An 11,009-nucleotide genomic window follows, 5' to 3' on the forward strand; every position below is an offset into this window, starting at 1 on the left:
TTGTGTAAATTAAGTACTTCAAACATTCATTTTACCTTATTCCATTTAGTAATCAATTAGACATTTAGATGGTTATTCTTCATAATAACCATCTAATATCGTCTATTCACTCACCACTCACCTATATGTTAACTCTGTTCTGCCAACTCACTATACACTTGTCACATAAATGTACCAGAGAAGAAGTATCATAAAATAGAAATATTTAACACACAACCACATTATAGTTGAAACAGGTTTATTCCTTGAACCTCAACCATTGTTAGTTTACAATGTTAAAATCAAAGTCTTAAAACCCTTTGATCTGGTATAAAGTATGCATTACCTTGACATTTGTAATTTTATACTGATTGTATTTCATCATCTTAAAAATTATTATGGTGTGCTTGGCCAAGATAAACCTTTTTATTTCAATCAATCAAATTTTGGCACAGGATTTCACGATTTTGAATTCTTGACTTGGCTGATAAGTAATTTTATTGTTAACTTTTTTTTACCGAATTATTTATAGGAGTATGAATTTTTGGGAAATATACTTGATTAGAGATGTTTAGGGAAAACAGTCAAATCTGCACCTTAGACAGCTGACAGAGATACTAATTGGTTTTGAGGAGATTAAAATGTTAGTCATTACTATAAGTGATCAGTACCACTTGAAGACAACATTCAGACTAAAATGATAAATGTCAAGGTATTAGCGCCAACCACAGAATATCTCTTCTCAGAACCAGAACGCGCATACATGCTTATTACACTACCATAAAATATAAAAATAAAAACATTCTTCAAAAGTACAGAGTGAAAGTAACACCAAGGGATGTGAACAATGGACTTTGTTGGATTGAATGTTTGCCTATTTGCCAATATACATCGGTACCAAAATTGTTCTTCAATAATCTTCCAGTAATAATTGGCAGCCAATGTATTTGGCTTTATAAAAAGACATAAATTTCTCATTTGTGGAAAGAAAATTCCAACCCTGACCTTTTATTTAACATAATCCTGAGAAACTGCTTTACTTTTGTATTAACAATAAAGTTTAAAGACCAAACTGCTGACAGTATCAACCTGCTGACTATTACAAGTGACATCCAGTTATTGTACAATAATGACTATGGCAACCGATCTCATACACGTATGAATGACCATACACCTGCAGCCTCTAAATGTAACTTGCTGATGAACCCAGTGGATATAAAACAATATGAAAGGAGTGCCTTAATTTAGCTAACAATAAAAAGCAACTGGACCCACTTTTATAAACAAGATTGTATGCCAAGTGTCACTCTTGATTTTTACCATTCTAACTCAACAGGAGATTTTTAAGAGTTTGAAGTTTGGGGGGGAGTTTGTTCTCTCCCAGGCCAAGCATCACTCGTTGAATGAAGCTGAATGTGTTTTTCATGGCTTTAGGGTAGTCCAAGTGTAGTGCATAGGACAACCCAAACAAGAGGCAAAGTGCTTGAGGTAGGTTCTGGAGATTGTTCATTACAATACCTCCTTCAAGAATGATGGCAGTAGACACTGGGTCAAGATGGAGATGATTTGGCGAGAGGGGCACATCTTCACTGATGACAGTCAGCAACCCAACAGATACCTGGTCCCAGGCCTCATCACTGTCAGAATCCTGTATACAACCAAACACAAACATTACAACAGGTAAATGTTGATTGGCATTATCAATTGTCATCAAGTCATCTGTCCTGCCAACACTTCCCTCCAGCCTATTTTTTTTTTTTTTTTAATTAAGCTCTCATGTCTGTCCTAATATAAAAATTATTCAGATGTTAATGCTGTTACAGCTAGTGCATGTGAGGGAGAGAAATGTTCTACCTCTTGTGCAGAACCCACAATTGCAGCACGGCAAGTGGGCTTAGCATTGTGGCACTCAGCAGTGCAACCATGTGACATGGACTACAAATGGAGTTAGTTGAATGGCTGCTTCATCATTTGTTTAGGGTTTTTGTTGTTTTATCTTTTTTTTTATCACCCTGCTGGCATACACTGAACTGTCACAGTTAGCATGCAGCCCATCTTTGTTCTGAACTCACAGTAATATACAGTATGTGCTCTTTTAAGATATGAGAACTTACAAAGGAGGTGTTGTAGAAGTTACTGGGGTCATCACCAAGCAGAACAGGGATGCCTTGGAGAACAAGGGTACGCACTGCTGTCACATCTGGTTTCTAGAAGTGGATAGAACAAATAAAGTTCAAGATTAAGCAACATTCAGAAGTTACACTACAAACCCATTTTTAAAAGCGCATATGAAAAAGGTGTCACCATGTATGCTTAACAGTGCAGAGAACAGTTGCCGATTGCAGTAGTTATCTAATCCACAGCAAAAACTTAACAAGTCTGTAGTGGACTGACCCTTGAATCAATTTGCTGCACAATCTCAGCCAGTTTCTCTCCAACACTTCCTTTCTTGGACTTGAAGATTGTGACAAAGCGTGGTGTGTAGCGGTCAACAGCACCAAAAAAGTCATTCTCCAGGTTTGTCGTGGCTATCCTGTTGAACTCAGCAAACACCTACAAGACAGAAAAAAAATGTGAGTGAGTAGACTGGCTTGAGCCAGTGTGGAAATTTTGGAAAACCTTTGGTTACCAGTCCTAAAACCTAAATGCACACTAGGAGAATATAAAAAAGCATATCAATATCTGTACGTACTTGTCTCTCTGTAAAAAGAGCTGGCCAGCGCTCCTTCAGGGTTTTCACTGGAGGTTCAGCCTCCACAATCTCCCGTCTCCGCAGTGGGAATGTCTGGTCCATCTTAGATGCAATGACTGTTCCACTGGGGTTCCGTTTTTTCATTTCTTCAACCAGGAGCTTTCTTTCAACTTCTAGTCTATCTTCATTCTGCCCCTCAGGGAGGTCTGGTAAGTAATTGACCTCAAACCTTTTTGGTCTTTTGAGGCCTTTTGATGCCATTCCTGGGGCGCCTTTTTTACCCTGATTTATAGCAACTTCTGCACATCCAGCTTTTCTCAGTTTAGTGCGATAGTTCCCCATTTTGTATGTCAAGCTATTCTTCCAGCCAGAACACCCATCTGGCGAGCCTGGTTCCCTCAGGCAGGGATGTTTGCTTATGAGCGCCAATGCCACAGAATGGCATCGTTCTTCATTTGGATAGGCATCAAATTTGTAGATCGCTTCAGCAAGCTTCTCCAAAATACCATGCTTCATGTCTCTTGGTACATTCAGGTAAGTTTGGTCTCGTAAAAACTGAAGATTAGCCTGTCTCAGTCTGAATTCTACATCAACCGAGAAGTTTGGAATCTCAAAAAACTCTGGCCATTGCTCTTGTCTTGTTGATGATGATGAGCTGTATGTCGACAGAATCTCTGTATCATCTGAGACATTTGAGGCATCAGAAATGCTGGTGGTGGAAGCAGGCACCAGTGTCAGTGTCACCAATGAAATGACCTTCACAGTTGCTTTTGTAGCTGGCAAGTCTCCTATGTCATCTAGGTTGCAGAGGGAATAACCAAAGTCAGGGTCTTCATACATAAGATTGAAGTCATCCTGCAGGTTGCATTTTTCTTTGACTTTTATCTTCAGCTCTTCAACCGTTTCTGGTTTTCTGTCCAGTGACACTTTCCGTATGTCCCCTTCATTTATGATGATTCTTAGTTTATAGCTTCCCATGGTCCTAGACAGAGTGGAGATCACTTTAGTACCCAGTCCACATGTCATTCAGCATAATATGTAACGCTTTAGTGTGACGTACACATTGCCTTTCACTCTATAGGAAGATAAGGGGAAAACATCATTCAGTTCGGACAGATGGGTGACATTGAGAGACCCTCCCCCACTGAAGCACAACTCATAAGCACGTAAATGTTCAACATACCATGAGGTCAAAAGCCTGCAGACTAGCAGGATTTCTGTGTTGATAACAACAATATGTGTTATTTGCTGGAACTCTGGGAGACCAGAGCAACAGCCAACTGAAATGATCATATCTGCAGTGTACTTTACACCATGAACACAAGCAGAAGCTGCAACCAGCACTGTACTTTGCTTGGCGTTTCGCTGATGTAGTGAGCGCTGAACATTTTCAGGGAAAGATGTGATCATAACTGACCTGACTTTATCAATTTCCACAGAAGGCTTAAAGAAGGATGCAGAATCCAAATGGAAGGCCATCATCTTCTGGTGTCTTACAGCCAAGGTTTGTGCTACATTCTTGAAATTATGAGTGTCATGCACAACCTTTTTGAAAAATTTGTGCTTCCCTTCAAAACGCATCGTCCACACATCGACTAGTGGGCCAAAAGTTTTAATCAGTTGAGGGTAATGTTCAATAAAATGATGTTTTGGACGGAGTTTGTAGGTCGGAAAAGTTTGCTGCAGTAACTCTCTATGTTCTGAGATTTTGCAAACCAGAAAGTGGATTAACTCTTCAGTAAAGTGCGATGACATTACTATTTCCAGTATATCTTTTAGAAGCATCAGTATCTCCCATGCTTTGTCTCCTTCTGGGATATTATGGCCTACCATCAATGGAAGCAGCCTCAGGAGAGCCCAGTTTTCGTGTCCGTTGCCCACAATGGTTCCCTTAGCGATGAAGGTCTTTGGAATGATCTGTGGTTGGTCAGCTTTATCTGAGAACGTGTAAGGAAACTGCTTAATAGCCTTATTCAAACAGTCCAAAGAAACATACTTCTTGGTCATAAAATCCTGAAGACAGAGTGACATTTCTGCTGGTACTATACCCTCAAAAAGTCATGCAGAATGTCAGGTGGAAAACCATCCACCACATGAAAGTGTTTCAAGTTTTCATTCAGTGGACACCCTCTTTTTACACCAAGATGTTCGGCCATAGTATGGTCATGTATAACCTCTTGCACATGTCTGTCGTGGTCCGCTCTTGTCCTTGGCTGGTGTAGACCTGACCTGACCTCCTTATCCTGTATGTCATCTTTCTTACACATACAAAACCGACAAAAGAGATGTGCTGCAAAACTCTCCTCCGGAATCCTGCCAAAGCGTGAGCCCCCAAGTTGTCTGCTGCTACATACAATACAGTTCCTTTAACACTTTCTGCTAGCTGTTCAACATACACCGCTTGTTCCTCAAGAGTAACAAGATCCTGAATGAGAGGACGAAGAACTTCTGCATAGCCATGTTCCTTCACAGTCTTGACCTTACATAAAAGTGCAAGTTGTATAGAGTGGAGAGCTGACCGATATTTGGAGTCAAGATTAGCAAGTACCCAATATACTGCACATAGTTTGTGTTTTTTCTTGGATGTTCCCAGTGGATTAGCAACCTCAAAATCATCTATATATAGCCCAAGAGCAATCCTAAATTCTTCCACATTCAAAAGAACATTTTCTTTAAAATGAGAGCCATCTCTGAATGAGTGGTATCCTTCTGGTGAAGCACCACATTCTACATGCAGCGCCTTATCCAGAATATCCTTATTTCTTAACAAAGCCTGCAACATTTTCAGTGTGGGGACATATACAACAGAACTATCTCTGTCAAGACGAAACTCAACTGGCATAACAAGAGGAAATTCTTGCTGTATATAAGATGCTCTCCTGCTAGCTGTTGATAAGGATCCTCCTGTAGAGGTGAATTTCAGCAGGACATTAGTTTGTGAAACTGCACTTACAACGTCACTCACAATGGAATTATCCACGTCACCACAATGCTGACTGATAATCTCCTGGACTTTACTGTGAAGTAATGGCTGTGAAAGTAAGTGGATCTGATTGATCTGCTGAATAACTTCTTGTGTAGCACTTTCTGATATATGCAGGATTGTTTGCATTTTCAAAAACAAAGCGGCAAGGTTACGTTCCAGCTGACTTTCCAAGTCCTGTATGTCACCTACAGATTCTTCAAATTCACACTCAGTGTCATCCTGTGAGGAAATATCATTCTCCACTTCAGTCAATTGATCTTGATGTTTAATGTTTGATACAATTCCGGTTTTAAAATGTGTTGTAGCACTCCCTCCTTGTGTACCCTACTTTTGTGTGCATTAAATGTTGAGTACACATTGCTGTGAAAATCACAGCCGTCGTATGGACACAGAACTTTTGCTTAAGTTTTAAATGTCTGCGCAAGTGTGTGAAAAACTCTTCTTCAGTGCAGGGCTCTGTGTATTCACATAATTGGCAGTGAAATACAACTGTGGGTTTACTTGCTTGTCCAATGTTTGATTGACAGTGCCAAACCGATAAATGCACTTTGAGTGCATTAAAAGATTTGAAAGTGCACAAGCAATCGTGTTATGAAGACATGGTATTGGCTGTTGCCGATAAAGCCTCCATGTTTTAGGCGATAGTGTTTTAACAACTGTCCTCTTTTTTCTGTAGAAAAATTACACTGCTTACAGGTCCACTGCATCTGCAAGAAATTATTTTAAATAATTTAAAATTTAGGTGTAAGTTGTAAGTGTGTGTGTTTGTATATCTACATATAATATCATCCAAAATATTGTATACTTTATCTCACCTCCAGTGTACTGAGGCCCACTGACAAAGCAGCTGTGAAGAGCCCTCAAGGCAGTTGCCACAAGCACTTCTGTAAAGGACAAATAATGTCTTAGTTAAAAGAAAGTTCCACTTAAAGTGATGTGATTTGTAGATTAAAGACACATAGTGCATACTTTACAAGCATTACAGGAGAATGATAGTTTTCCAATATAAATCCTTATAGATGTATCCTCTTACATGAATATTTGAAGATTCAGATTGAGTCATAAAAACAATTCTAAAAATTAAGAGTATAAACAACCCTGACTTAAGTATAAGTACAGCAATATTAGCAACTGCATTTACTTAAAGAAATAACAGGGGAAAGTCAGACGTTGAAAACACTTTTTCCGATATACCTCATTTTAAAAGAAAACGTTACAGACAAAAATAATTTGTTGTCATCAACAACTTACGTGTGTGTTCTATCAATACCAGGTGCTATCTTATAAAAATATGGAACAACTTCGGTTAACTTGACTTTGAATGAAAGGTGCTTGCTCATAGGGGGGATGGAAGAAACACATCGATATACATTTTAATTTTAATGTTTTTCTTGTTTTTATTTAACATGCTTGACAGGGTCCTTAATATGTAGCGAATTGCAAAAATAAATAAAAAAATAACTTTTGCCAACAGTCATCATGTATTCTCCTTGTTTTTGGCTTTGCAAACGATTAAAACAGAAACTAGCAGTAGCTAAAGTAACTTATGTTCTCCTAATTGTCTGACCAATGTGGCTGCAAAATGTGTGTTGCTTACAAATTGTCTTGTTTAGTGTTTCCTCTACACACTTAATGCAGCAAATTTCATTTGTAACTCCGAAAGTCTGTGTTGTTACAGCCAGGTCTCATGGCAGTTCGTGTAAATGTGACGTTATTTGAATCTATTGATACGTGTTCACGGAGACGTTTTTGTCGGTTTTTACGTGGCGGACTACACGAAAATGTTAAGTAATTTATTTCAATGGGAAGCATATTTTGTGGCCACAGCACGAAAATGGTAGGGAGTAATATAAAAAGCCGAAAAATCCGTGTAGGCAGGTTGGTCGGGTGGTGGATGGGTCAAACAACACAGGACTTTCACCCGGGCGAGCGGTTTTGGCGTTTTGTTACTGTGGTGCGTCCCCAGCGGGCCGCATCGCGCGCCGCCTCCCGGCTTATGGAGCGACCTTTTCCGCCGCCTCATCCAGGGGGTCCCCAGCGGGCCGACTCGCGGGTACCTCCCGGCTTATGGAGCGACCTTTTCGCCCGGCGTCCTTTCGTCTCCGTGAGCACGTATCAATAGATTAAGAATAACGTGGACATTTACACGAACTGCCGTGAGACCGGGTTAATACCCTACATTCGACCAAAATACAGTACAGCCACTCTGTCAACTCGGGGAAAACTAAAAGTTCCTCTAGCAACATTTAAAATGTGAGCGTTTTCACTTTAAGTTAAAATGGATTTACAGGTGAATCACGGGATGGTGGTGGAAAGCCGCCCAAAACATGCCCGAACATGTGCTCTGCCTGTTAGCTTGTTAATGTTTAGCTAGCTAGTTAACATATGATAGATTATGTTGAGGCAGCAGACAGAAACACAAATTCACACACAAATATTAACCTAACTTGCTTGAAGACTTACCTTATTGTTCCACAAGCGATGAAATCTCTAGCAAATTTGTCGGCAAATTCCAGAAAATGTGTTGGCTCAGTCCGATTGGCACCGCTAACAATCCTGAGCAGGAGACTGAACGGTGGTGGCTTCTACTGCGCATGCTCACTCACAGCCCTGCTTGCTGATTGGATGAGTTCCAAATAGTCTCTCTAAGCAAGTTAAGATAACTTCAAACAAAGTTATATTCACCCAAAACAATAAATAAATAGCTTTTTTCACCATGCAATTAACCGTTACTTTGTAAAGCCAATTAAGAAGCACATATTATTGATACCCGACTACAGCTAACTCATTAATGCAAGTTATGACAGCTATTGGAATTTACAGTGTACTGCACCTTTAATAATACCATAACAGTTCTAACAATTACTTTGAAAACATGCATTATTTGCACCTGAATGTATCATGATTGATGTTACAAACTGTACCTGAATGCATCATTAAGTCCCATCGGTGCCCTTGCGCTTTACCGTTCGTGGTTTGTTTACATAACACACGGGGAAAGCAAAATGTTGCAACATGAGCGACTTCAGGGAAGCATGAGGATTTAATAGTTCTGTTGTTTCACCATCATCTCTGACTCTGGCAGTGGTCATGGTGAATCTGCAGGCTACCGGTAAGCTACGCTGTGTCTTTAGCTACAAACTGTCCCGGACCACTGGGTCTCCCGGTGTTTCAACCCTTTCGAGTGAAATACATTTAAGGCTCTATTTTAACGATCTGAAACGCAAGTATGAAACGCAAAACGCAAGTAGCTTTGTGGGCGGATCTCAAATCTAAAATGGGTTGGTCTGAAGTAGCTAGGTGTGGTTTGGGCGTAACGTGAAAATAACCAATCAGAGCGTCATCTCACATTCCCTTTAAGAGCAGGCGCGCTTGTTCCATGGCGGATTGCTATTATGACGGCGGATTTGCCTGGCGCACGCCAACGGGAGCTGTCCGGGATGCGGCAAAGTAATAAATGCCCGTCTTGGCCGGGTGGCGATGTTGCTGTGGCCTCTCGGGCGCATCTCCTCAAGTGGATAGGATTGCTGCAGCCATGGAGGCTCCAAACGCACCACCTGCTCCTGTTGTGCCCCTTCCTCGTCCCCCCACTCCATCTCCATCCTCCCGCTCCACCAGGAGCGCATCGCGCATTACTCCCGGACCAGATTCCGCCGGAGTGTCCAATCCCACCATAGTTCAACATCACGTCTCCTTAAGTCCTCTAATATTTCCTCATTTATGTCATCAACACATCCATGATTCATGGAAATGTTGTGTAAAACACAACGAGCCACAAAGAATGCTGCGACTTTTTGAGGACTGTACTGTAAAGTGCCTCCTGATTCAAACACCTGAAGAGCATTTTTTTAGTAATATTTTTCTTTGTAATTATGTATGGTTTGCAAAAATGGGAACTGCTGCGTCCGTTTAGATGAGAGAAGTGTATGCGCTTTGTGCACACGCTACATTATGGCCAAGCATGCGCCCCTAAAATAGCATCTGAATAACGCGCTACTGACTTTAGACTAGCGCCACTGACTTTAGACTAGCGCCACTGACTTTAGACTAGCGCCACTGACTTTAGACCAGGTTTTTCCTGGTCTGTGGCGGAATTGTTTTCTGAAACTGCAAAATAGCACCAAGTAACGTTTGCGCCGGAACCTCCTCTTTTCGCTGAACCGCCCCCGGGAGCGCAAATACATTCCCTAATTTACCGACGTGCGTCTGTGGAGGGAAAAGTCCGCTGTGCGTCGGGTGCAAAATAGGAATGATACATGCGTCGGTGTACAAAGGCAATTGCGCTGAGTGCAAGATAGGGCCCTTAGACTGTTAGCTTGTTTAACTTGTTTAACCTTGTTTAAGCAATGGTAGGTTAACATTACCTGCTGCCAAGTGTAGTACTAACTAGCATCACAAGCAGTGATGCATGAAGTGGTATCGGGTGTACACAACTCCTGTTAAATTGAATAAATACAACAGTAATAAACCTGACCTTTGTTTTAAAGGTACCATGGCATGAAAATTTCACTTTATTAGTTTTTTTAACATTAATATGCGTTCCATCAGCCTGCCTATGGTTCCCCGTTGGCTAGAAATGGCGATATGTGTAAACCGAGCCCTGGGTATCCTGCTCTGCCTTTGAGAAAATTAAAGCTCAGATGGGCCAATCTGGAATCTGGGTTACCTCCCCTTTCTCTGGTTTGCCCGCCCAGAGAATTTGGCCCACCCATGAGAGCGAGACATCATGGCTTTCAAACGAGCAAAGTGGCAGTTGGTCAAGGCCACACCCCTACCCTCCACATTCAAGAGAGAGAGAGAGACTTCAGATACAGTATTAGGGGACCACTAAGGTCTATATAAAAGCATCCAAAGAGCACCATGTCATGGGACCTTTAATGCAATGAGTCTAAAGGAACATTTATGCACGGTGTCCCGGAGTGTGACAAAATTGAAACATTCTGGAGGGAGATGATCAATAAAACTATGTTCATCTTGTCTGTGAACATTCCACCTAACCCTAAAGCCAGCGACACCATCATCTGGTTTGAGTCGAGCTGAGACGGGCCAGATCAGACTGCTGTAACTTTTCCCTGCAACGTTCTAAAACAGTTTTGTCTCGTCGCGAATCTTTGGTCTGAACTGGGCTTAAGATGATTTTGCTGCACCTGCATCCAACAAATCTGAACCCCAAGAATGTAAATGTATTGATTTTGCTATACTACAGGCAAAAAGGACTATAGCGCATATTTGGAAGAAAATTGAGTCACCTACAATTAGGTAGGCGGGGGAGGGCTTTGTTGAAAATTGTATTTCAATGAAGTTTTCAAAAAACATTGTTTAAAAAAAAAGTGGTGTATCGGCTGCGGTGGT

At 41.0% G+C, this 11,009-nt stretch overlaps 1 protein-coding gene across 4 annotated transcripts; it reads right to left on the minus strand.

Moving 5' to 3' along the window:
• Positions 1–221: 221 nt before the first annotated feature.
• Positions 222–8,368, minus strand: LOC120546293. Of its 4 annotated transcripts, XM_039781145.1 has the most exons (8): positions 8,121–8,368; positions 6,473–6,541; positions 6,352–6,364; positions 4,502–4,608; positions 2,672–3,653; positions 2,374–2,532; positions 2,094–2,186; positions 222–1,627 (listed from the first exon to the last, which is right to left on the minus strand). In XM_039781145.1, exons 5-8 carry the CDS (start codon positions 3,647–3,649, stop codon positions 1,304–1,306), a joined length of 1,554 nt encoding a protein of 517 aa, XP_039637079.1. In that variant the 5' UTR covers positions 3,650–3,653; positions 4,502–4,608; positions 6,352–6,364; positions 6,473–6,541; positions 8,121–8,368; the 3' UTR covers positions 222–1,303. The 4 variants fall into 4 exon arrangements, with proteins under 4 accessions (XP_039637079.1, XP_039637078.1, XP_039637081.1 ...); XM_039781144.1 differs by lacking the exon at positions 6,352–6,364; XM_039781147.1 differs by lacking the exons at positions 6,352–6,364; positions 6,473–6,541; positions 8,121–8,368 and having other exon boundaries at positions 4,502–4,715.
• Positions 8,369–11,009: the final 2,641 nt, after the last annotated feature.

The sequence above is a fragment of the Perca fluviatilis genome, chromosome 18 (assembly GCF_010015445.1).
Source record: "Perca fluviatilis chromosome 18, GENO_Pfluv_1.0, whole genome shotgun sequence".
Classification (NCBI taxonomy): domain Eukaryota; kingdom Metazoa; phylum Chordata; class Actinopteri; order Perciformes; family Percidae; genus Perca; species Perca fluviatilis.

Excerpts from the sequence above, each read along its gene's own strand:
- LOC120546293 (XM_039781143.1), bottom strand. The coding sequence starts at position 3,697 with ATGACATGTGGACTGGGTACTAAAGTGATCTCCACTCTGTCTAGGACC. Across the intron at positions 2,533-2,671 it reads CTCTTTTTACAGAGAGACAA|GTGTTTGCTGAGTTCAACAG; the intron begins GTACGTACAGAT and ends TCTGTCTTGTAG. Across the intron at positions 2,187-2,373 it reads TGCAGCAAATTGATTCAAGG|AAACCAGATGTGACAGCAGT; the intron begins GTCAGTCCACTA and ends ATCCACTTCTAG.